We start from the raw sequence: 25,146 nt of genomic DNA, 5'->3' as shown, positions 1-25,146 counted from the left end.
CTACAAGTAGAGAGACAGAGGGACGCTGTTTCGCTCGTTCGGATGCTTTCTCCTGTGAGACACATTCAGCCTCTTGCGAATTGAAGGAAAATTATGAAACAGAGAGAGACAAAATATACATTTTTTAATAAAAATATTAGTCAATATTTTGGGGAAGCCTGGCTTCCCTTGGCATCCATGAAAACATGCCACTGTCTGATTGTTGAGTGCTGGAAACTGTTCTGGGTTTTCATTATGGTAAGCTTAAAGACTCCCTCTTTATCTCTCCCCAGCATATTTCCCATCTGTATCAATTAATCTTCAGAGCCATGGTTTAGACTCACAGAGTCCCACTTCTGTTTATTTTTCTCTGTTTGATATTCTCTGACTGACAAACCCTTTATTCACTCTCTCTCTCCATTATCTCCTCTCTCTCCCCTCCCTTCTCCCTCCTTCCTCTCTCTCCTCTGTGTGTACTAATCCAGTCTCAGATGTCTCTTCCGCCTGTCTTTGCTCTGTCAGTTTTCTGAATGTTTGAGTTAAGTCACAACACCCATCTAAGCCTGTAAACCTCCCCATTTCAACAGATAACCGCAGAGCTCCCCTCTCCTTCTCTCTCTGTATCTCTCTCTCGTTCTCTCTTTTTCCTTGTCTCTCTTCTCCCCCCTCTCTCCATCCTCTCTCTCTCTCCCTCTCCCTCCTTCTCCTTCACTCTCTCTCTCTCTCTCTCCAAACAAAATGAGTGGGATTGACAGAGCGGCTTTCTCTTCTCGTAGCAAAGGGATTTATCCGTATGCCGCACAAGAGAGAAGTGACATTATCTGCTGGTTCTGAATGAGTTGCCCCACATGTAATGTAGTTATGAAAGTTCAATCAGTAAGGCTGGTCTGAATGGATCGTCATTTCATTAATCTAGTAGACTCTACAATTATGTAACGTAGACCCAGGGAGTCAGGAAGCAAGTGCAGTTAGTGAGTGTAATGACGAAGAACATTGAACGATACAAAACAAGAAAAGCGTCTAAACATGGAAACAAACAATATTGCCTGGTGGGTGATAACAATGGAGTGCTATATAAAGGGGAAGTAATCAGGGAGGTGATGAAGTCCAGGTGTGTGTAATGAAGGTTGCCAGGTGTGCGTAAGGATGGGTTTCCAGGACCGGTAGTTAGTAGACCGGCGACGTCGATCGCTGGAGAGGGGGAGCGGGATTGGACGTGACAAATTCACATCGCTTACTATCTCACTCATCAGCATAGCAGGTATTTATAAGGTAGTGTCTATAATGTCATCTCATCAGTTTAGCTAGTATTTATAGGGTAGTATGTATGCTACAGCATCAGTGTAGCAGGTATTAATAGTAGTGTTTATAATGGTACCTCATAAGCATAGCAGGTACTGATATGGAAGTGTCCATGTTACCCCATCAGCAAAGCAGGTATTTATCTTCAAAGGGGGTGACACTCTAGATCCAAACTGTTACAGACCCATATCCATCCTGCCCTGCCTTTCAAAAGTTTTTGAAAGCCAAGTTAACAAACAGATCACCGACCATTTCGAATCCCACCGTACCTTCTCCGCTATGCAATCCGGTTTCCGAGCTGGTCATGGGTGCACTTCAGCCACGCTCAAGGTCCTAAACGATATTATAACGCTCAAGGTCCTAAACGCCTACTCCCGAGTGGCGCAGTGGTCTAAGGCACTGCATCGCAGTGCTAGCTGTGCCACTAGAGATCCTGGTTCGAATCCAGGCTCTGTCGTAGCTGGCCGTGACCGGGAGACCCATAGGGCGGCGCACAATTGGCCCAGCGTCGTCCAGGGTAGGGGAGGGAATGGCCAGCAGGGATGTAGCTCAGTTGGTAGAGCATGGCGTTTGCAACGCCAGGGTTGTGGGTTTGATTCCCACGGGGGGCCAGTATGAAAAATAAAAAAAATGTATGCACTCACTAACTGTAAGTCGCTCTGGATAAGAGCGTCTGCTAAATGACTAAAATGTAAAATGTAAATGTAAAATAACCGGGATCGATAATAGACAGTACTGTGCAGCCGTTTTCATTGACCTGGCCAAGGCTTTCGACTCTGTCAACCACCGCATTCTTTTTGGCAGACTAAATAGCCTTGGTTTCTCAAATGACTGCCTCGCCTGGTTCACCAACTACTTCTCTGATAGAGTTCAATGTGTCAAATCGGAGGGCCTGTTGTCTGGACCTATGGCAGTCTCTATGGGGGTGCCACAGGGTTCAATTCTTGGGCCGACTCTTTTCTCTGTGTATATCAATGACGTCGCTCTTGCTGCTGGTGACTCTCAGATCCACCTCTACGCAGACGACACCATTTTGTATACATCTGGCCCTTCATTGGACACTGTGTTAACAAACCTCCAAACGAGCTTCAATGCCATACAACACTCCTTCAGTAGCCTCCAACTGCTCTTAAACACTAGTAAAACTAAATGCATGCTCTTCAACCGAACGCTGCTTGCACCCGCCCACCCGACTAGAATCACTACTCTCGACGGGTCTGACCTAGAGTATGTGGACAACTACAAATACCTAGGTGTCTGGTTAGACTGTAAACTCTCCTTCCAGACTCACATTAAGAATCTCCAATCCAAAGTTAAATCTAGAATCGGTTTCCTATTTCGCAACAAAGCCTCCTTCACTCATGCTGCCAAACATGCCCTCGTAAAACTGACTATCCTACCGATCCTTGACTTCGGCGATGTCATTTACAAAATAGCCTCCAACACTCTACTCAGCAAATTGGATATAGTCTATCACAGTGCCATCCGTTTTGTCTCCAAAGCCCCATATACTACCCACCACTGTGACCTGTACGCTCTTGTTGGCTGGTCCTCACTACATATTCGTCGCCAAACCCACTGGCTCCAGGCCATCTATAAATCACTGCTAGGCAAATCCCCGCCTTATCTTAGCTCATTGGTCACCATAGCAACACCCACCCGTAGTATGCGCTCCAGCAGGTATATCTCACTGGTCATCCCCAAAGCCAACACCTCCTTTGGCCGCCATTCCTTCCAGTTCTCTGCTGCCAATGACTGGAACAAATTGCAAAAATCTCTGAAGCTGGAGACACTTATCTCCCTCACTAACTTTAAGCATCAGTTGTCAGAGCACCTTACCGATCACTGCACCTGTACACAGCCCATCTGAAATTAGCCCTCCCAACTACCTCATCCCTATATTGTTATTTATTTTGCTCATTTGTACCCCAGTATCTCTATTTGCACATCATCTCTTGCACATCTATCATTCCAGTGTTAATACTAATTGTAATTATTTTGCACTATAGCCTATTTATTGCCTTACCTCCATAACTTGCTACATTTGCACACACTGTATATATACTTATTTATGTTGTATTTTTGACTTTGTTTTGTTTTACCCCATATGTAACTCTGTGTTGTTGTTTTTATCGCACTGCTTTGCTTTATCTTGGCCAGGTCGCAGTTGTAAATGAGAACTTGTTCTCAACTGGCTTACCTGGTTAAATAAAAGTGAAATAAATAAAATAAAAAAATATATAGTAGTGTTAATAATGTTACCATGTCAGGATAGCATCACGTCTCTCCTCCTCTTTATCATTAACTCCAGCCAATGACCATGGCAGATTAACGAATTTCCACCACGCATGCTGATTAACCTATGGGCTCACTTGTGCAATAATCACTTCCCTTTCTGTCAACCAATGGGTATATATCTAGGGGAGTATTTATGTCAACTCACCCCTTGTCTCTCACTTGATGTTTTGCAGAAACAGTCTTCCAACGACCGTCCACCTCCCCACCAGCACATAACTTGAAGGCCCGCCATCGGATCCCTGTTCTCTCGGCTGGGGGGGGTTTAGATGCCAGCTGCCCAGCATAGGGCAACCTGTCATCAGCATCTGGCTCTGAGGAGCATTCCTCTGAGACTAGGCCTACCCCGACCTATTCAATAACATTCCATATGGTATTACGCTTCTGCCATTCAGTTAAGCATGTACACGATTGAATTACTGCTGCTGCCTGAGTGTGTGTACACAGTGCATTCGGAAAGTATTCAGACCCCTTTACTTTTTCCACATTTTGTGGATTAAATTGTTTTTTCCCTCTCATCAATCTACACACAATACCCCATAATGACAAAGCAAAAAACACCTTTTTAGATATTTTTGCAAATTTGTAAAAATAAAGAACGGAAATATCACATTTACATAAGTTTCCAGACCCTTTACTCAGTACTTTGTTGAAGCACCTTTGGCAGCGATTACAGCCTCGAGTCTTCTTGGGTATGACTCTACAAGCTTGGCCCACCTGTATTTGGGGAGTTTCTCCCATTCTTCTCTGCAGATCATCTCAAGCTCTGTCAGGTTCGATGGGGAGTGTCGCTGCACAGTTTTTTTCAGGTCTCTCCAGAGATGTTAGATCGGGTTCAAATCCGGGCTCTGGCTGGGCCACTCGAGGACATTCAGAGACTTGTCCCGAAGCAACTCCTGCGTTGTCTTGGCTGCGTGCTTAGGGTCGTTGTCCTGTTGGAAGGTGAACCTTTGCCCCAGTCTGAGGTCACAAGTGCTGTGGAACAGGTTTTCATCAAGGATCTCTCAGTACTTTGTTCCGTTCATCTTTCCCTCGAACCTGACTAGTCTTCCTGCTGCTGAAAAACATCCCCACATCATGATGCTGCCCCCACCATGCTTCACCGTAGGGATGGTGCCAAGTTTCCTCCAGATGTGATGCTTGGCATTCAGGCCAAAGAGTTCAATATTGGTTTCATCAGACCAGAGAATCTTGTTTCTCATGGTCTGAGAGTCCTTTAGGTGCCTTTTGGCAAACTGCAAGCGAGCTGTCATTTGCCTTTTACTGAGGAGCGGCTTCCGTCTGGCCACTCTACCATAAAGGCCTGATTGGTGGACTGCTGCAGAGATGGTTGTCCTTCTGGAAGGTTCTCCGATCTCCACAGAGGAACTCTGGAGCTCTGTCAGAGTGACCATCGGCTTCTTGGTCACCTCCCTGACCAAGGCCCTTCTCCCCCGATTGCTCAGTTTGGCCTGGCGGCCAGCTCTAGGAAGAGTCTTGGTGGTTCCAAACATCTTCCATTTAAGAATGATCGAGGCCACTGTCTTCTTGGGGACCTTCAATGCTGCAGACATTTTTTGGTACCCTTCCCCAGATCTGTGCCTCGACACAATCCTGTCTCGGAGCTCTACGGACAATTCCTTCGACCTAATGGCTTGGTTTTTGCTCTGACATGCACTGTCAACTGTGGGGCCTTATATAGACAGGTGTGTGCCTTTCCAAATCATGTCCAATCAATTGAATGTACCACAGGTGGACTCCAATCAAGTTGTAGAAACATTTCAAGGATGATCAATGGAAACAGGATGCACCTGAGCTCAACTGAGTCTCATAGGAAAGGGTTTGAATACTTACAGTGAGGGAAAAAAGTATTTGATCCCCTGCTGATTTTGTACGTTTGCCCACTGACAAAGAAATGATCAGTCTATAATTTTAATGGTAGGTTTATTTGAACAGTGAGAGACAGAATAACAACAAATAAATCCAGAAAAACGCATGTCAAAAATGTTATAAATTGATTTGCATTTTAATGAGGGAAATAAGTATTTGACCCCCTCTCAATCAGAAAGATTTCTGGCTCCCAGGTGTCTTTTATACAGGTAATGAGCTGAGATTAGAGCACACTCTTAAAGGGAGTGCTCCTAATCTCAGCTTGTTACCTGTATAAAAGACACCTGTCCACAGAAGCAATCAATCAATCAGATTCCAAACTCTCCACCATGGCCAAGACCAAAGAGCTCTCCAAGGATGTCAGGGACAAGATTGTAGACCTACACAAGGCTGGAATGGCCTACAAGACCATCGCCAAGCAGCTTGGTGAGAAGGTTACAACAGTTGGTGCGATTATTCGCAAATGGAAGAAACACAAAAGACTTGTCAATCTCCCTCGGCCTGGGGCTCCATGCAAGATCTCACCTCGTGGATTTGCAATGATCATGAGAACGGTGAGGAATCAGCCCAGAACTACATGGGAGGATCTTGTCAATGATCTCAAGGCAGCTGGGACCATAATCACCAAGAAAACAATTGGTAACACACTACGCCGTGAAGGACTGAAATCCTGCAGTGCCCGCAAGGTCCCCCTGCTCAAGAAAGCACATATACAGGCCCATCTGAAGTTTGCCAATGAACATCTGAATGATTCAGAGGAGAACTGGGTGAAAGTGTTGTGGTCAGATGAGACCAAAATCGAGCTCTTTGGCATCAACTCAACTCGCCGTGTTTGGAGGAGGAGGAATGCTGCCTATGACCCCAAGAACACCATCCCCACCGTCAAACATGGAGGTGGAAACATTATACTTTGGGGGTGTTTTTCTGATAAGGGGACAGGACAACTTCACCGCATCAAAGGGACGATGGACGGGGCCATGTACTGTCAAATCTTGGGTGAGAACCTCCTTCCATCAGCCAGGGCATTGAAAATGGGTCGTGGATGGGTATTCCAGCATGACAATGACCCAAAACACACGGCCAAGGCAACAAAGGAGTGGCTCAAGAAGAAGCACATTAAGGTCCTGGAGTGGCCTAGCCAGTCTCCAGACCTTAATCCCATAGAAAATCTGTGGAGGGAGCTGAAGGTTCAAGATGCCAAACGTCAGCCTCAAAACCTTAATGACTTGGAGAAGATCTGCAAAGAGGAGTGGGACAAAATCCCTCCTGAGATGTGTGCAAACCTGGTGGCCAACTACAAGAAACGTCTGACCTTTGTGATTGTCAACAAGGGTTTTGCCATCAAGTACTAAGTCATGTTTTGCAGAGGGGTCAAATACTTATTTCCCTCTTTAAAATGCAAATGAATTTATAACATTTTTAACATGCGTTTTCTGGATTTTTTTGTTGTTATTCTGTCTCTCACTGTTCAAATAAACCTACCATTAAAATTATAGACTGATAATTTCTTTGTCAGTGGGCAAACTTACAAAATCAGCAGGGGATCAAATACTTTTTTCCCTCACTGTATGTAAATAAGGTATTTCTGTTTTCTAAAAACCTGTTTTCGCTTTGTCATTATGGGGTATTGTCTGTAGATTGATGAGGATTTTATGTATTTAATCAATTTCAGAATAAGACTGTAACGTAACAAAATGTGGAAAAAGTCAAAGGGTCTGAATACTTTCTGAATGCACTGTACATGTATGCACGCAAGTGCATGAGTGTGTGTGACTGTGTTGTGCGTCTCGCGCTGTGATACACCCTTCAATCTGGACAGCCATCATCCCTCACTGAGAAACAACAAATCCAGACTAAAGTACATCCACTGTATTATAACTGATATACTTTCAACACTAAGGGCTCGATTCAATCCGTAGCTGCGTTGTAGCACGATTTACATTTAAAGGTGCAATATGCAGAAATTTCTCTGCCATATCCTGTTTGCTATAATTCTAATAGTTCACCTAATTTCAGTTTGTGACAAAACAAGCAATGTACTGTAGAGTGTAGAGAATCAATGTACAATCTAAACCGCTGTGAAATATATTTTCAATAACCAATAATATTGTATTTTCAGCAGTTTGAAGATGGTGTACAAAACCGAAATTTAAAGACACAAAAACAAAACTTAAGAACGGGAAGCATAGAAATAGCGCATATTGAACAGATCTACTGCTTCTTAGACTTGCTTTCAATGAGAATGACGGATCCATAACTCAGATTTCTATGTGAATTTAATATAGCAGCTTTAAAGGCAATGTTCCCGCGTTCGCGGAGACTGTATTCACGGTAAATGTTGCACAATCGGAAATTACTTTTACATTTTAACCACGCTACAATGCGGATCTTCAGCGCTACATATTGAATCTGGCCTTAAAGTGATGAAGTAGGGGTTCCCAAACTTTTTTGTCCCACAACCCCATTTTGATATCTGAAAATTCTTGCGACCCCAACTATGTGAAAAAAATCATGAATCCACTGATTCAGTCACTCATCTGTAGAATGTTTTTGTATTTCCCCTGCATTCTTGTACTCAGTTCATTCAGCTTCACAAATATGTCTGTTACATAGGCAAGGAGACACATTTTATTTTCATTACACAGAAAGTCAACCAAGTCCGTTTTTTTTTTACATGCATTGTGAATGACTATAGTTCCTCTCTCAATGCGAAAAATCTTTCCAACACTCCCCCTCGATAACCACCAAGCCTCAGTGTGAAATAGAACATTGTCATGCTCTGATCCCATATCTCCACATAGTTTTGCTAACAGGCATGTGCACAGTGGTCCTCTGTAGCTCAGCTGGTAGAGCACGGCGCTTGTAACGCCAAGGTAGTGGGTTCGATCCCCGGGACCACCCATACACAAAAAAAATGTATGCACGCATGACTGTAAGTCGCTTTGGATAAAAGCGTCTGCTAAATGGCATATATATATATATATATACACAGTGTATGTGTTTTAATGAAGTTTACAATCAAAATTAACTGCTGCAGCATATCTCCGAGTTCTGTGCTCAGCTCTTTTGCCGCCAGTTGCTTTCAGTGTATCATAAAATGCGTCCATATTGCAGAGGGAGACACATTCATAACTAGAGTGCAGACGCCTGCCTGCCGTCCCACCATAGATGGCAACCCATATTGTGCAAAGCCCACCATTCGATCCCATGGAACATCCCCTCTGCCGTTTCATGCTCAGGGAATCATGAGACAGAACAATAAGTCATCCTGAATAGCATCCCCCGACATGTATAGCAAACAAAGTCAATCCATGGGCATTTCGGCCCTCACAGCTAACGTCCATTTGGAGAGCATAAGCTGGGGAGATTTTGAGTTGTTCAGTCAGAGTTCTCTCTTGACTGCTAGCAGCATAAATTATTTGTTTAACAGTGTTATCTAACAAAGGTAGGCCTATTGATGTGAGTTTCTGTGCCTCTGCCTGTGTGGGGACATATTGTTTTCACCATATCAATTGCGGCCTTAATATCAAAGTCTGTGCAATAGTGTGTGGTTTCATAGCGTAGCGGGCCTAGCCATTCACAGTGGGAATGATTCAAGTGCAACGGTCTGCGGGAGTTAGTCGAGGGAGGCCCCGCTCTCTCGCTTCCCCAGATGTTTAGTTAATTTCATTCCGATCTCTTTTGCATTATTGTAGCCTTTTCTGTAGCCTGTCAACTATGTGTCTGTCTATCCCTGTTCTCTCCTCTCTGCACAGGCCATACAAAAGCTTCACACTGCGTGGCTGCTACCACTCTAATCTGGTGGTCCCTGCGCGCACGACCCACGTGGAGTTCCAGGTCTCCGGCAGCCTCTGGAACTGGCAGAGTTCATCTCAGCATATGCTACCCTCCAATCTCTCGACTTCTTGGCGCTGACGGAAACATGGATTACCACAGAAAACACTGCTACTCCTACTGCTCTTTCCTCGTCTGATCATGTGTTCTCGCATACCCCGAGAGCATCTGGTCAGCACGGCGGTGGCACAGGAATCCTCATCTCTCCCAAGTGGACATTCTCTCTTTTCCCCCTGACCCATCTGTCTATCTCCTCATTTGAATTCCATGCTGTCACAGTCACTAGCCCATTCAAGCTTAACATCCTTGTCATTTATCACCCTCCATGTTCCCTTGGAGAGTTCATCAATGAGCTTGACACCTTGATAAGTTCCTTTCCTGAGGATGGCTCACCCCTCACAATTCTGGGTGACTTTAACCTGCCGACGTCTGCCGACGTCTGCCTTCGACTCATTTCTCTCTGCCTCCTTCTTTCCACTCCTTTCCTCTTTTGACCTCACCCTCTCACCATCCCCCCCTACTCACAAGGCAGGCAATACGCTTGACCTCATCTTTACTAGATGCTGTTCTTCTACTAATCTCACTGCAACTCCCCTCCATGTCTCCGACCACTACTTTGTATCATTTTCTCTCTCGCTCTCCTCCAACACTACTCACTCTGCCCCTACTCAGATGGTAATGCACCGTCGCAACCTTCGCTCTCTCTCTCCCGCTACTCTCTCCTCTTCCATCCTATCATCTCTTCCCTCTGCTAAATCCTTCTCCTTTCGGTCTACTGATTCTGCCTCCTCGACCCTCCTCTCCTCCCTTTCTGCATCTTTTAACTCTCTATGTCCCCATCCTCCCGGCCGGCTCGGTCCTCCCCTCCTGCTCCGTGGCTTGACAACTCATTGCGAGCTCACAGAACAGGGCTCCGGGCAGCTGAGCGGAAATGGAGGAAAACTAGACTCCCTGCGGACCTGTCATCTTTTCACTCCCTCCTCTCTACTTTTTCTTCCTCTGTTTCTGCTGCTAAAGCCACTTTCTACCACTCTAAATTTCAAGCCTCTGCCTCTAACCCTAGGAAGCTCTTTGCCACCTTCTCCTCCCTGCTGAATCCTCCTCCTCCTCCCCCTCCCTCCTCCCTCTCTGTGGATGACTTCGTCAACCATTTTGAAAAGAAGGTTGACGACATCCGATCCTCATTTATTAAGTCAAATGACACCGCTGGTCCTGCTCACACTGCCCTACCCTATGCTTTGACTTCTTTCTCCCCTCTCTCTCCAGATGAAATCTTGCGACTTGTGATGGCCGGCCGCCCAACAACCTGCCCGCTTGACCCTATCCCCTCCTCTCTTCTCCAGACCATTTCCGGAGACCTTCTCCCTTACTTCACCTCGCTCATCAACTCATCCTTGACCGCTGGCTATGTCCCTTCCGTCTTCAAGTGGGCGAGAGTTGCACCCCTCCTCAAAAAACCTACACTCGATCCCTCCGATGTCAACAACTACAGACCAGTATCCCTTCTTTCTTTTCTCTCCAAAACTCTTGAGCGTGCCGTCTCCAGCCAACTCTCCTGCTATCTCTCTCAGAATTACCTTCTTGATCCTAACCAGTCAGGTTTCAAGACTGGTCATTCAACTGAGACTGCTCTTCTCTGTGTCACGGAGGCTCTCCGCACTGCCAGAGCTAACTCTCTCTCCTCTGCTCTTATCCTTCTAGACCTACCTGCTGCCTTTGATACTGTGAACCATCAGATCCTCCTCTCCACTCTATCCGAGTTGGGCATCTCCGGCGCTGCTCACTCTTGGATTGCGTCCTACCTGACAGGTCGCTCCTACCAGGAGGCATGGCGAGAATCTGTCTCCGCACCACGTGCTCTCACCACTGGTGTCCCCCAGGGCTCAGTTCTAGGCCCTCTCCTATTCTCTCTATACACCAAGTCACTTGGCTCTGTCGTATCCTCACATGGTCTCTCCTGTCATTGCTACGCAGACGACACACAATTAATTTCTCCTTTCCCCCTTCTGATAACCAGCTGGAGAATCGCATCTCTGCATGTCTGGCAGACATATCAGTGTGGATGTTGGATCACCACCTCAAGCTGAACCTCGGCAAGACGGAGCTGCTCTTCCTCCCGGGGAAGGACTGCCCGCTCCATGATCTCGCACCCTGTCGTTCTCTGCTAACATCAAAGCGGTGACCCGATCCTGCAGGTTCATGCTCTACAACATTCTCAGAGTACGACCCTACCTTACACAGAAAGCGGCACAGGTCCTAATCCAGGCACTTGTCATCTCCTGTCTGGATTACTGCAACTCGCTGTTGGCTGGGCTCCCTGCCTGTGCCATTAAACCCCTGCAACTTATCCAGAATGCTGCAGCCCGTCTGGTGTTCAACCTTCCCAAGTTCTTTCACGTCACCCTGCTCCTCCGCACACTCCACTGCCTTCCAGTTGAGGCTCGCATCTGCTACAAGACCATGTTGCTTGCCTACGGAGCTGTGAGGGGAACGGCACCTCCTTACCTTCAGGCTCTGATCAGACCCTACACCCAAATGAGGGCACTACGTTCATCCACCTCTGGCCTGCTAGACCCCCTACCTCTACGGAAGCACAGTTCCCGCTCAGCCCAGTCAAAGCTATTCGCTGCTCTGGCACCCCAATTGTGGAACAAGCTCCCCCACGACGCCAGGACAGCGGAGTCACTGACCACCTTCCGGATACACTTGAAACCCTACCTCTACTACCACTGTCTTTTGTCTAAACTAACACCTGACTTATTTCACCTGCTTGCACTGACTTGTTTAAAGAAATGTACTTATTGTGATCGAGATGTAGTTGTCCCTGATTGCACTGACTTTGCTCACAGCTGCTTGTTTGAAGAAGTGTACTTACTGTGATCAAGATGTGGTTATCCCACTGGCTATCCTAAGTTGAATGCACCAATTTGTAAGTCGCTCTGGATAAGAGCGTCTGCTAAATGACTTAAATGTAAATGTAAAATAGTGCTGCCTTTTTCCATGATCTAAAGGTGCTCTCTGGTTGAATTTTGTCTTTTAGATTTTAATAATTTTCATTTAGATTTTTAAGGTTAACCACATTACAATGATTTTGACATAAAAATACAATATTATAATATATATATATTTTTTGTATATATTTTTTTCTCTGTATTTTGGAAATTGTCCCGCAACCCCATTTTCAAATCAGGCAAAACCGACCCCTAGTGTGGGAACCTTTGTACTACCCTTCCCAGGTAGGCGATGGTAAAATAGCCTTCTGAATCTCTTGATGGGCGGTATTATCAGCATCCATTAATCTCCAACACCCAACAGGATCGCTTTGTTCTCCACATCAAAGGCTCCCATTGGTTTACATGTGTGATTGACAGGACGTGGTGATAACCCAACACTAAGAGGTCAGAATTCCACTAATTTGTTTCTAAACACTTGGCCTTTGACCGTCCACAAGACATGCTTTGACCAATCAGATTGCTCAGTGCAGGAAAAGGTTGTATCTGTCTGCTACAGCCAATCAAACGCTTTGTTATTGAGCCAGTGTAGCTTTGCAAGTCGGTGTTTCTTCTTTATTGAACCGATAAATGGTTGTTTACATCGGGGCGAAGAATTAAGAGATTTTGGAGGACAGACCACTTTATACCTTTATCCCAAAATGTTGCACACGTGCGCACGCTTACACACACACACACTGACCTCCTAGCTCTTCAGTGGATATACTGTTGAGTTGGAAGGCTTCGCTCCCCTCAGACAGAGTCCGGCTCAGGAGACCTCCAGTGTAGAGCAGTGTAGACCTGACGTGGTGGAACGGCATCTTCTCTCTGCAGAACACACATATACAGTTTGAATGCTGAGGGTCTGTGTGCCCATATAGGTGTGTGAAAGAGAGTGAACCCCTCCATCTTCCTCCTCTCTTTCCCTCTACTACTCCCCTTCTCCTCCCTCCTCTCCCTCTCCCTTAAGGGTGGCAGGTAGCCTAGCAGTTAGAGCATTGGGCCAATACCGGAAAGGTTGCTAGTTCGAATCCCCAAATTGACAAGGTGAAAAATCTGATTATATACCCTTGAGCAAGGGACTTAATGCTAATTGCTCCAGGGTTGCTGTTAACAATGGCAGACCTTGGCTGTGACCTCACTCTCTGAGTTTCAGGGAGAGTTGGATATGCAAAAAAACACATTTCCAATTCACATGTGAATTTATACACACTTGTGAAATAGGACAAATATAAGCACCCATCTCCTCCTCGTTCCCATGTAGCCCCGGCACCTGGCCCAGAGAGATAAAAACCTGACTAAAGCCCTGTCACTCTTCATCACTTCATCTAACTCTGATGTCACTCCCTCCTTCTTTCTCTCTCCTTGCCTTCGACCTTGCTCCCCATCACCCCCCCCCACCCCCACCCCCCCCCCCCCCCCCCCCCCGCCTCCTCCCTGACTGTAGAAAGAGACATATCTACAGTGTAGAGAGAGAGACCACCAGAGTCAACAAAGAGCTCTAAGAGGTAGAGAAGGCGCTATAAGAGATAAAAGACAGTGTTTCTATAAGTGCCGCTATTAGTGTTGGGCAATTCCATGGTAACATGAATGATGATTCCATGGTAACGTGAATGATGATTCCATGGTAACGTGAATGATGATTCCATGGTAACGTGAATGATGATTCCATGGTAACGTGAATGATGATTCCATGAGTGATGCTGAGACTCCGTTTTAAACTTTAAAATGTATGTCAAACAAAAACAATGATTGCAATGTTAAACAAACCATACAACTTTATGCACAAGGACTACTTTTAACAATGTCCATTGAACATTTTACAAAAACACATTTACTTGAAGAACAGTGCAGATGCAAAGTTCAGTAAGGAAATGGAAATTGACCAATTGGGGAAGGGGGTGGAGGGGTTAGAGGGTAATAAAGGGAAATTTATTTTAAAAAAGGATATATATATATATATATATATATATATATATATATATATATATATATATATATATAGTGAGGGAAAAAAGTAATTTTTTGTTGTTGTTATTCTGTCTCTCACTGTTCAAATAAACCTACAATTAAAATTATAGCTTGATAATTTCTTTGTCAGTGGGCAAACGTACAAAATCAGCAGGGGATCAAATACTTTTTTCCCTCAATGTATGTATATACACATATATGTTTGCGAGAAAAAAAAACATATGGGGGATTGGAAGTGATGCAGACAATTACATTGATGGAAGTTACAATCTATCTGCAATATTAAAGCTGATATACCCCCTAAAAAAAGTACAGGTGAAGAAAGTTACCCCTCTACATACAAATGTATTTGTCACACCCTGGCTCTGGGGACTCTATATGTTGAGCCAGGGTGTGTATATTCTATGTGTTTGTGTTCTATGTTAATATTCTAGTTGTTCTGTTTCTATGTTAGCCAGAGTGGTTCTCAATCAGAGGCAACGAGTGTCAGCTGTGGCTGGTTGTCTCTGATTGGGATCCACATTTAAACAGGCTGTTTTCCCACAGTAGTTGTGGGATCTTGTTCCTTTTGGTTTGTTCCAAGTAGGTTGTGTTTGTCTAAGGACGTCACGTTATCGTTTGTTGTTTTGTTGTTGTGTTGTGCACTTAATAAAATAAGATGTACGTATATCACGCTGCGCCTTGGTCCACTCCGTTCAACGATCGCGACAGAAGATCCCACCATACCAGGACCAAGCAGCGTGTCCAGGAGCAGGCAGCCTGGACGTGGGAGCAGATATTGGACGGGCAGGGATCCTGGACCTGGGAGGAAATCCAGGCCGGGATGGATCGCCGTCCGTGGAAGGAGACGGTGGAGGCGCGACGGAGAGAGGAGCAACGGCGTCAACAGTGTCGTCGTCGGACGGACGAGAGGCAACCCCAAAAATGTTTTAGGGGGGGGCACACGGCATGGGCGACGGGGCAGCAGGAGGCAGCTACAGGGCGTATTGGGAGGTTGGGTGAGGAAGCCACCAGGTTAAGGGGGCTATTGGTCCAGAGGGAGCAGGAGTTAGTGGTTCAGAGGGTGGAGCTACTGGAGGCGATAAGGGAGAAGGTGAGAGTAGAGGCACGGCGAGAGGAACTGTGTAGGCAGCTGAGGGAGCGGAGTTATGAAGGGTTATGAAGAAACCCAGTCCCGCTCCTCACACCAAGCAAGTGGTGTGCGTCACCAGTCCGGTCCGGCCCGTTCCTGCTCCCCGCACTAAGTTGACGGTGCGCTTCGCCAGCCCAGTGCCTGTTCCTGCCCCTCGCACCAAGCTAATGGTGCGCGTCGCCAGCCCGGCCCGGCCTGTTCCTGCTCCCCGCACCAAGCTAATGGTGCGCGTCGCCAGCCCGGCCCGGCCTGTTCCTGCTCCCCGCACCAAGCTAATGGTGCGCGTCGCCAGCCCGGCCCGGCCTGTTCCTGCTCCCCGCACCAAGCTAATAGTGCGCGTCGCTAGCCCGGCCCGGCCTGTTCCTGCTCCCCGCACCAAGCTAATGGTGCGCGTCGCCAGCCCGGCCCGGCCTGTTCCTGCTCCCCGCACCAAGCTAATGGTGCGCGTCGCCGGCCCGGCCTGTTCCTGCCACTCGCACCAAGCCTACGGTGTGCGTCGCCAGCCCGGCCCGGCCTGTTCCTGCCACTCGCACCAAGCCTACGGTGCGCGTCGCCAGCCCGGCCCGGCCTGTTCCTGCTCCCCGCACCAAGCTAATGGTGCGCGTCGCCAGCCTGGCCCGGCCTGTTCCTGCCACTCGCACCAAGCCTACGGTGCGCGTCGCCAGCCCGGCCCGGCCTGTTCCTGCCACTCGCACCAAGCCTACGGTGCGCGTCGCCAGCCCGGCCCGGCCTGTTCCTGCTCCCCGCACCAAGCTAATGGTGCGCGTCGCCAGCCCGGTCCGGCCTGTTCCTGCCACTCGCACTAAGCCAGGGGTGCGAGTCGTCAGCCCGGTACGGCCCGTTCCAGCTCCACGCACCAAGCCAGGGGTGCGCATCGTCAGCCCGGTCCGGCCCATTCCTGCCCCTCGCACCAAGCCTACGGTGCGCGTCGTCAGCCCGGTCCGGCCCTTTCCTGCTCCACGCACCAAGCCAGGGGTGCGCATCGTCAGCCCGGTCCGGCCCGTTCCTGCTCCACGCACCAAGCCAGGGGTGCGCATCGTCAGCCCGGTCCGGCCCGTTCCTGCTCCACGCACCAAGCCAGGGGTGCGCGTCGTCAGTCCGGCACAACCCGTGCCTGGGTCACCGGTGCCTGGTCAGGTACCGGTCAGCTGCTCCACACCGGAGCCTAAGCAATCCGCTTCTACGATGTCCAGTCCAGCTCCAGCCAGCGGGGCCAGACCGGACCAGGGGCGCCACGGGGGAATGGTTGAAGGGTGGTGGTCAAGCCCGGAGCCGGAACCGCCTCCGAGGAGGAATGACCACCCAGCCCTCCCCTGGTTTGTTTATGTTTAGGCGCGGTCACGGTCCGCGCCTTTGGGGGGGGGGGGTACTGTCACACCCTGGCTCTGGGGACTCTATATGTTGAGCCAGGGTGTGTATATTCTATGTGTTTGTGTTCTATGTTAATATTCTAGTTGTTCTGTTTCTATGTTAGCCAGAGTGGTTCTCAATCAGAGGCAACGAGTGTCAGCTGTGGCTGGTTGTCTCTGATTGGGAACCACATTTAAACAGGCTGTTTTCCCACAGTAGTTGTGGGATCTTGTTCCTTTTGGTTTGTTCCAAGTAGGTTGTGTTTGTCTAAGGACGTCACGTTATCGTTTGTTGTTTTGTTGTTGTGTTGTGCACTTAATAAAATAAGATGTACGTATATCACGCTGCGCCTTGGTCCACTCTGTTCAACGATCGTGACAGTATTGTATTTACATATAACAACAGCAACAGGAATATTATACAAGTGAAATAAGGATTTGTTCGGATTTACATTTGGTCATAAAAGCACAAATATCCCTGCAAATGAAAACGGTCTGATCTCCACGAAAGCCAACCGAACTGAGAGATAAGTTTCATTTTTATACTAAGAAGTGGTTGCCATGGTGAATAATCCAATAATAATAATAATAATAGGTAGGACACATGAAAGGAAACATCAAAGAATAAACTGGAATCTCGAAATAAAAATAATTGGATGGGTTGCACACTGGTGAGAGCTTAAAAGTGACTGAGTGGCCTTTTAACTGCACCACCTCTTGATGTACGGTCCTAAGCATCAGGGACTCTGCTTTCTTCGGCAATGCCAGCTGCTGAACAGCAGAGGGAAGGACAATGGTACGCTCTGAGCCGTCACCTAGGACTTCATACGTTTCGAGTGAACGGTTACCATTGTGGAGCTGGACTTTCACCAACTTTAGCATCACACAGCCAGAGTGATTTGGTCGGTCCAGGTAGACTGTAGTCGGAGGTGTGCTGACCATCAGGACACTCTTATCCAGCGAGGTCATGAAGGACAGTCAGGTGTTGCCCTTTGCAGATGTTGCACCACTTCTTTAGAGTGCAGGAATCTGGCTGGTGTCCTCACCCACACCGCCAGCACCGGTCTTTAACCTTGACCCACTGAGCTATTTGGTCTATGGAGAGCTTCGTAAACTCCTCACAAGAACTGAGGTAGTGTTCTTGATTCTTGCAGAAAGGGCAGTACGGTTTAGGCTTCTCTTTGCCCTTGGATGCCTTCCCTTCCTGTGGAGCTGAGGACGTCTTCTTGGACTTTGGTGAAGACTCTGAATGCTAAGTAGTCTGGTCTGTGTCGTAGAGGATGGTGGCAGACTTGTTCTTGTTTAGCTCCCTTGTCCTCTTTCTGGTACAACTCGACGGCCCGACTGGCAATCCGCTTGGCCCGAGACTTGACTTGTAACAATGCAGTCAGGTCAGGTAGGGTGTAGAGGTTCTATTGACCCCTGTTTGTAGAATGCCTTTGGTAAGCCAATACTCCACAAAACCGTCTCTGTAGGCTCCTGGCAGCTTGCTGAGAAGGTGATCCACGTGTCCGTTGCATACTTACGAGAGAATGGACTGAAAGAGCGAACTCGTCGAATGTTGCAGCATCTCCCATCTTGATAGGTGCCACATTCAGGATGGCTCCAAGCTCGCTCTGCACCAACTGCCTTGGCTGTCCATACTTTTCTTGGAGTGCGTGCAGGGCAGTGGAGTAGGGATTTGGATCATGCATACATGACTGGGCCAGTTTGTAAGCACTTGCAAGCTTGAGGTTCTCTAGCAGAACTTGGTACTTGTAATGCTCTGTCAGATGAGGATGGGGGCCAAGCAGGCTATCCAGGGCCCTCCTCAGTAGGGCGAAGTCACTCTCGCGACCCCTGCTGAAGTGTGGGAGTTTTGGCTTTGGAATCCCAAAGGAGGGGGCTACAACTAGGTCCATTGGGTTTGGGCCTGGAGTCACAGGTGCTAGAGGCACCCCAGGTGTTGTTGCTGGCGTGGATTGGGCCGGTGTGGTGACGCCGCCCTGTGACCTTTGTAGGATAAGAGCGGGCGTGATGCTGGCATGCTCAAAGGTGGCCCAGCAGTTGATGCTGAGAGCTGGGCTGACTGATTTAACAATGGAGGTGGATCAGTCCAACGGCGTGGGACTAGCAGCAAGGAGGAGGCATGACTCTGGTTGACTAGACCATGGTTGTGAACACCTGGACCTGAGGTAAGTCCTTGGTTGGTGTCATGCCAGGAGACATGGGAAGCTGCTGGAGGTTGCTCTAGAATGGGCGGGTGGCTGGTCTGGGGCCAGCCGGAGTGCCCTTCACATGATCCTGCCTGGTGGTTGATTAAGTCTTGAGTTGTTGGCTCCTGCTTGGTGCTATGCTTTGTCGGCTGACTGGGCAAGCTACGGCTGGGGGTGCATAGAGGGGTAGAGTAACCTTCACCCTTTTCTAGGAGGGAGTGGCACCGCTGTGCCTTCGTCAGCTCGTTCTGGGCCTGGTGAAGGCATTGCTGCTCTCTCCTTTGTCTTTCTCTACTCTCCAGCTGCATCTCCTGGTATCTTCTCTCCATGGTGAGTTGGAGTCTCTCCATCTCTATTTCGGAATTGAACCGTGCTGCCTCTCTCGCTTCAGCTAACTGGTGTCCCAGTTATTCATGTTCTATCTTCTTCAGATGAACTTGAATATATGAGTCATCACTGTTGTCGCATTACTGCTTTGTTGACTGCGGGCTGATGACTCCCTTCCTTAGAGGGGCTTTTAACGCCTTTTGTTGTGGCTGGCCTGGGCTCAACAGTTCGCTTTGTTGAGGATGGTGTTGATCCTCTTCATCTGCATCAGAATCCTCCTCAAGGTCTTCTTCTTCAGCAGCGTTGCTTGCCTGGAGCTGACATGTCGGGGAGGGCTCACCAGTTAGAATACCCTCACGTCGGTGGGCATGCCCACTTGGAACGGTTGTTAGAGTGCGTGGGTGGTTGACTATGTAGTCTTCCATTCGTTTAGGCTGGTGTATCTGCCGTTGTGGACGGTCATCTCCTCTGGGCTTGGACCCTTGGGAGATCTGGTTGTCCTCAGTCTCGATGTCCATCATCCCAGTTCGAAGGACCATAAAACGGAGTCTGGTACTCTAATGTGTGGATAGGCCACTAGGAGTAAACGGATAACGGACTGCACTCTGGTCAAAGAGCCCAGTCTAGGAGTTGAATGATGAAACAGTGTATACATGTGTTCTGTGTACAGAGGGAAACAGGATAAAAGAAATAGAAAATTACTACAATGTAAATCCAATAAACAATATTACATTAAACAGTAATGTCAGCAATCTCTATACACAATTTACAATAAGAGAAAAATAATTCCTCTCAAGAGAATTAACATTGCAGTTACACCAACTGGTAGGCTAATCACATAATTATACAAAATGGTAAGAGAACTGGTGAAGGAAGTTACCCCTCTACATACAAATGTATTGTATTTACATAGAACAATAGCAACAGGAATATTATACAAGTGAAATAAGTATTTGTTCTTATACAAGTGAAATAAGTATTTGTTCTGACTTACATTTGGTTAAAAAAGCACAAATATCCCTGCAAATGAAAACGGTCCGATCTCCATGAAAGCCAAACAAACTGAGATATAAGTTTCGTTTTTATACTAAGAACTGGTTGCCATGGTGAATAATCTAATAATAATAATTGGTAGGACACATGAAAGGAAACATCAAAGAATTTACTGGAATCTCTAAATAAAAATACTGGCAGATCTGGATTGGAATGAGTCTGGCTGGGGGAAGAAAATAAGGAAACACAAAACCTGTTGCTTGGGATTACCATGCACAGACTCATAGCTGTGAGGTGACAAGTTGAGACTGTGGCAGGAAACCTCTGTGTCATGTATTATAGGATTGTTGTCTGTCAGGGTACAAACTGTCAACACGGATTTAGAACAGGGGCAGAGAATGACAGCCAGGGTGAGTGTCTCTCCCTCTGTGTGTGTGTGAGTGTGTGTGTGTGTGTGTGTGTGTGTGTGTGTGTGTGTGTGTGTGTGTGTGTGTGTGTGTGTGTGTGTGTGTGTGTGTGTGTGTGTGTGTGTGTGAGAAAGAGAGAGTTCCAACAGGATGGAGAAAAAGAAAGAGTGGATAAGTTGGATAGAGAAGAGAGGGAGGAGCAGAGAGAAGTGAGGGGAGAGGGAGAGAACGTGAGGGAGAGATGTGTTGCTCACACCTCAGTCGTTCCCCGTGGACAAAGATGCATTAGTGGTGGGGGAGAGGTCAGGGTCAGCACAATATCTATTACATACACGTCTTCGATCCTACACACTGTGACATAACCAGACACGCAACCTGCAGGTTGTTCACGTCTCTTTGATCCTACACACTGTGACATAACCAGACACGCAACCTGCAGGTTGGTCAAGTCTCTTTGATCCTACACACTGTGACATAACCAGACACGCAACCTGCAGGTTGTTCACGTCTCTTTGATCCTACACACTGTGACATAACCAGACACGCAACCTGCAGGTTGTTCACGTCTCTTTGATCCTACACACTGTGACATAACCAGACACGCAACCTGCAGGTTGTTCACGTCTCTTTGATCCTACACACTGTGACATAACCAGACACGCAACCTGCAGGTTGGTCAAGTCTCTTGCTTGACATCTAACACAATTTGACTATAATCCATATCCAAACATTTCCTGTAAATATGATCATACCGATGTATTTTCCTGTGCCTGATATTAGTTAAGTGGTTAAGACTGCCACCCTCGGCACATGCAGTCCCTTACCTGTGTGGGATCAAATCCCAACCTCGCTGGTCTTCTGTCTGTCTCCCTTCTTTATATCACTGGAAAAATACTTACAAATATATTGCAATATTTCCCTGGTCACTCTACCTGAACAGGTCACCTGGACAGGGAGGGCTACAGCTGGACTGACAAATAACCTTCTATTTCCTTTATCAGGATACCCCTGTTTTCCAACAAAGTTCCAAAATACCATGTAGCCTATGTTTTTATGACCCAACACAAATCAGCCTGTGGACATGGACTCCGTAAGGCTCAACCGGAGCCATATAGATCTCTAGGCTTTAGACAACATTCATGTTCTCCTCAGACATAACAGTGGTGAATACAGCCAGCAACCATCTAGACCTGACCCATACAGTAAGAACCTGTCAGCTACAGTAAGGTAAAGATGCAGAAGACCTGGATGAGTTTTCAATAAAGAACACATCAGCACATACTGAACAGGGACTTTCACCTGAAATAAAAACAGGGGCAAAGCCAGCAATTTTATTCTTCTGAAAAAAACTTTATTAAGAATAATAGGCTATTGCAAATTGTGATATCCCTCTATATTGTCACTATCCTGACATCCACTGTAGGCTTTCACATTACACCAAACCAGCTGTCATGATGAAGCCAAGTAGCCAAAGACCAAAGTCACCTTGCGGCAGTGACCAGACTGGTCCCATAGACTAGACATAATGTATTAAACATACATTCGGGACACTCAAATTAGTATGACACGTTACGTTTGGTATGGATACATAAGATAGAAGATTACTTAATGCAAAAACAAAAAGGAGGGTGGTATGGTCAGGGTATAACGCGAATGTCTAGCAACCCAAAGGTTGAGTGTTTGAATCTCATCACGGACAACTGAAGCTAACACTTAATTAGCAACTACTTACTATTTTCAAACTACTTAGCTAACCCTTCCTGTAACCCTAACATTAACCCTTTAACCTAACTCCTAACCTTAACCCCTAACCCTAACCCCTTGAGCTACAGTGAGCTCCAAAGGTATTGGGACAATGACACATTTGTTGTTGTTTTGGCTCTGTACTCCAGCACTTTGGACTTGAAATGATAAAATGACTATGAGGTTAAAGGGCAGACTGTCCGCGTTAAACATATCAGGTGAAATTACAGCACTTTTTGTACATAGTCCCCTCATTTTAGGGGACCATAATTATTGGGACAAATTCACTTATATGTGTATTAAAGTAGTACAAAGTTAGTATTTCGTTCCACATTCATAGCACGCAATGACTACATCAAGCTTGTCAGTCTACACATTGGTTGGATGGATTTGCTGTTTGTTTTGGTTGAGTTTCAGATTAGTTTGTGCCCGATAGAAATGAATGGTAAATAATGTATTGTGTCATTTTGGAGTCACTTTTGTTGTAAATAAGAATAGAATATGTTTCTAAACACTTCTACATTAATGTGGATGCTACCATGATTACGGATAATCCTGAATGAATCGTGACTAATGATGAGTTAGAAACAGACGTACGAATATCATACCCCCAAGACATGCTAACCTCTCACCATCACAATAACAGGGGAGGTTAGTATTTTTGGGGGGTATGATATTTATGCCTCTGTAACTTTCTCACTTATCATTATTCAAAATTCATTCAGGATTTTCCGTAATCATGTGTCACTATCCCAATACGTTTGGAGCTTGCTGTAGCTAACATTAGTTTTAGACACTTAACTAACGTTAGCCACAACAAATTGGAATTCGTAACATATCATATGTTTTGAAAATTCATAACATATTGTACATTTAGAAAATTATTTAAATGTTGTACGAATTCCAATTCGCAACATATCATACGAAAGGGATGATGGACATCCACAAATTAATACATACCATATGAAAGGTAACATACTGTATCATCCTAAATCGTGTTTCTCGGATTTATGTACAGAATCATAGGAAATGCTCTGAGACCACATTGCAGTGACAGTACTGGTAGAGTAGTCTAGCTTCACACACCACCCGTCAGTATCGTCTGCTTGTTAATGTCGCTTACCCCAACGGACTGCATTCTACAGTCACCGGCACCTCAACCGACGCTATCACCAGGCTCTCAATCTCGTGATGATCACTCGTTGCGCACGGCTCCTCTCCCGCCAACTCCAGGAGTGGTGAACCGTCGACGTCCACTGGGCGCAGCGGTAACTCCACGAGCCCAAATCTCTCTGGTCCTATCATCATCAGCCTGATGTGTGCCACCGGGCGGGCATGCGACCGTGCGGGAAAAATGTCCGTTACAGTCTCCGTTACACACAGCAGGCTTCAAGCATGGGCAGGTGTGAGTGTCGTTGGTCTTCTGACAGTGTGGTTTGAAAAGACACGCGCAGAGGGCCCTGAAACTCTAAGGACAGTCAGTGACAGAGAGAGACAGAGATGTGTGTTTGTCCTACACTACATTAATACAGTATTGTCCAAGCAACCAAACACACCAACTGTAGGAGGGAGAAAGTAGGCGCGCGAATATCCTCCTCGCGCTTTGCTTCGCTACGGTGCACCATCCCGCCAAGACGCCCCAGGGGACGGAAGTGTGACAGTAAAATAAGGAACTCGCTCTATCCGTCACAATCGTTCTGTCACACACATACATGCTCTCCATCAATGATCATACTCACACGCGGTCAGCATTTAATTTGTCCCAGCGCCCTCGACCCGGCCCCAGCCGGTGCATCCCCGGGGAGTGATGATGAATGTGTGCGTGACAGGTGACAGAGTTGGCCATGATGGTTTATGACCAGAGACTTCAATAGGCCCCTGTCTGTCTGCCAAATAGGAGTACACAAGATTACGTGCCATTTCTTAGAGAGAGACAGACAGAAACATGGACTGAAGAGTGGTGAGAAGAGAACCTTAAACAACAAATAAAGAGTTGTAGCTTGTGTTTACCTGAACAATTCAGGTGCTCCCTACTGAATACCACTCAACACATACTGCTATAAATCAAAGCAATGGTCACACACACACTTGAATTAATTGGAATCATTCTGTGAAATGTTGCTGCAGGCTTAAAACAAATGAAATTGAATTATACATGCACAATTAAATTCCCCCCACAGCTAAATACAATCTTAATGAAGAAGACTTATTCGGAATGGAATTTCAAAAAAAGTTCCATTGAAAAATGGGATAACAGAGGTATGCAGTCCATATTGTAGCCTACCAATGAAACACACACAGTCTATCATTTGGATAGGTATGTCCCCTGCAGGTGAAAGCCACACATCCGATCCCTATGCCACTTGCACCAATTACATGTAGCGGGCTGGCGGCTGGTCCCCGGCCATGGGGAACATGATGACAGCATTCACTCACCCAACTGCAGCACACATTCACACCCATAACCCAAACATGTTTAAAGGGGGCTGCTGTCCAGAGCCCATATCACGGAACAAACACACAACCAAATTGAATGGTTGGTTAAGTGCCTACCTGTTTAAATGGGGATCCAGTCAATTAAGATTCAAATCGGTCCTTATTGGGCTTGGAGGGGGGCTATCACACTGACACAATGAAGAATCTGTGTACACACTCATATCAGATTTCAGGAGAAGACCCAGATGAAGACAGTGTCGAAGTAACAAAAGATCATTACAAAAACAGGGGGCAGGCAAAAGTGATTGGCCAAAAAGGATGTTC

At 46.7% G+C, this 25,146-nt stretch overlaps 1 protein-coding gene across 1 annotated transcript in view; it reads right to left on the bottom strand.

Annotated features, from left to right (window-relative positions):
* LOC311142160 (calcium-binding protein 8-like) overlaps positions 1 to 23,691 on the bottom strand; it is a gene marked incomplete at both ends in the record, with an annotated part of 89,813 nt that extends 66,122 nt beyond the window's left edge. Inside the window, 2 exons of the mRNA XM_084177751.1 lie at positions 12,973 to 13,097; positions 23,510 to 23,691. Coding sequence (XP_084033877.1) covers positions 12,973 to 13,097; positions 23,510 to 23,691 — 307 coding nt within the window. The remainder of the gene's footprint in view (positions 1 to 12,972; positions 13,098 to 23,509) is intronic.
* Positions 23,692 to 25,146: the final 1,455 nt, after the last annotated feature.

Source organism: Coregonus lavaretus, assembly GCF_964263955.1.
Source record: "Coregonus lavaretus genome assembly, chromosome: 15".
Classification (NCBI taxonomy): Eukaryota; Metazoa; Chordata; class Actinopteri; order Salmoniformes; family Salmonidae; genus Coregonus; species Coregonus lavaretus.
Note: the sequence above shows the minus strand (reverse complement) of the source record. Positions and strands in the feature narration are given on the sequence as shown.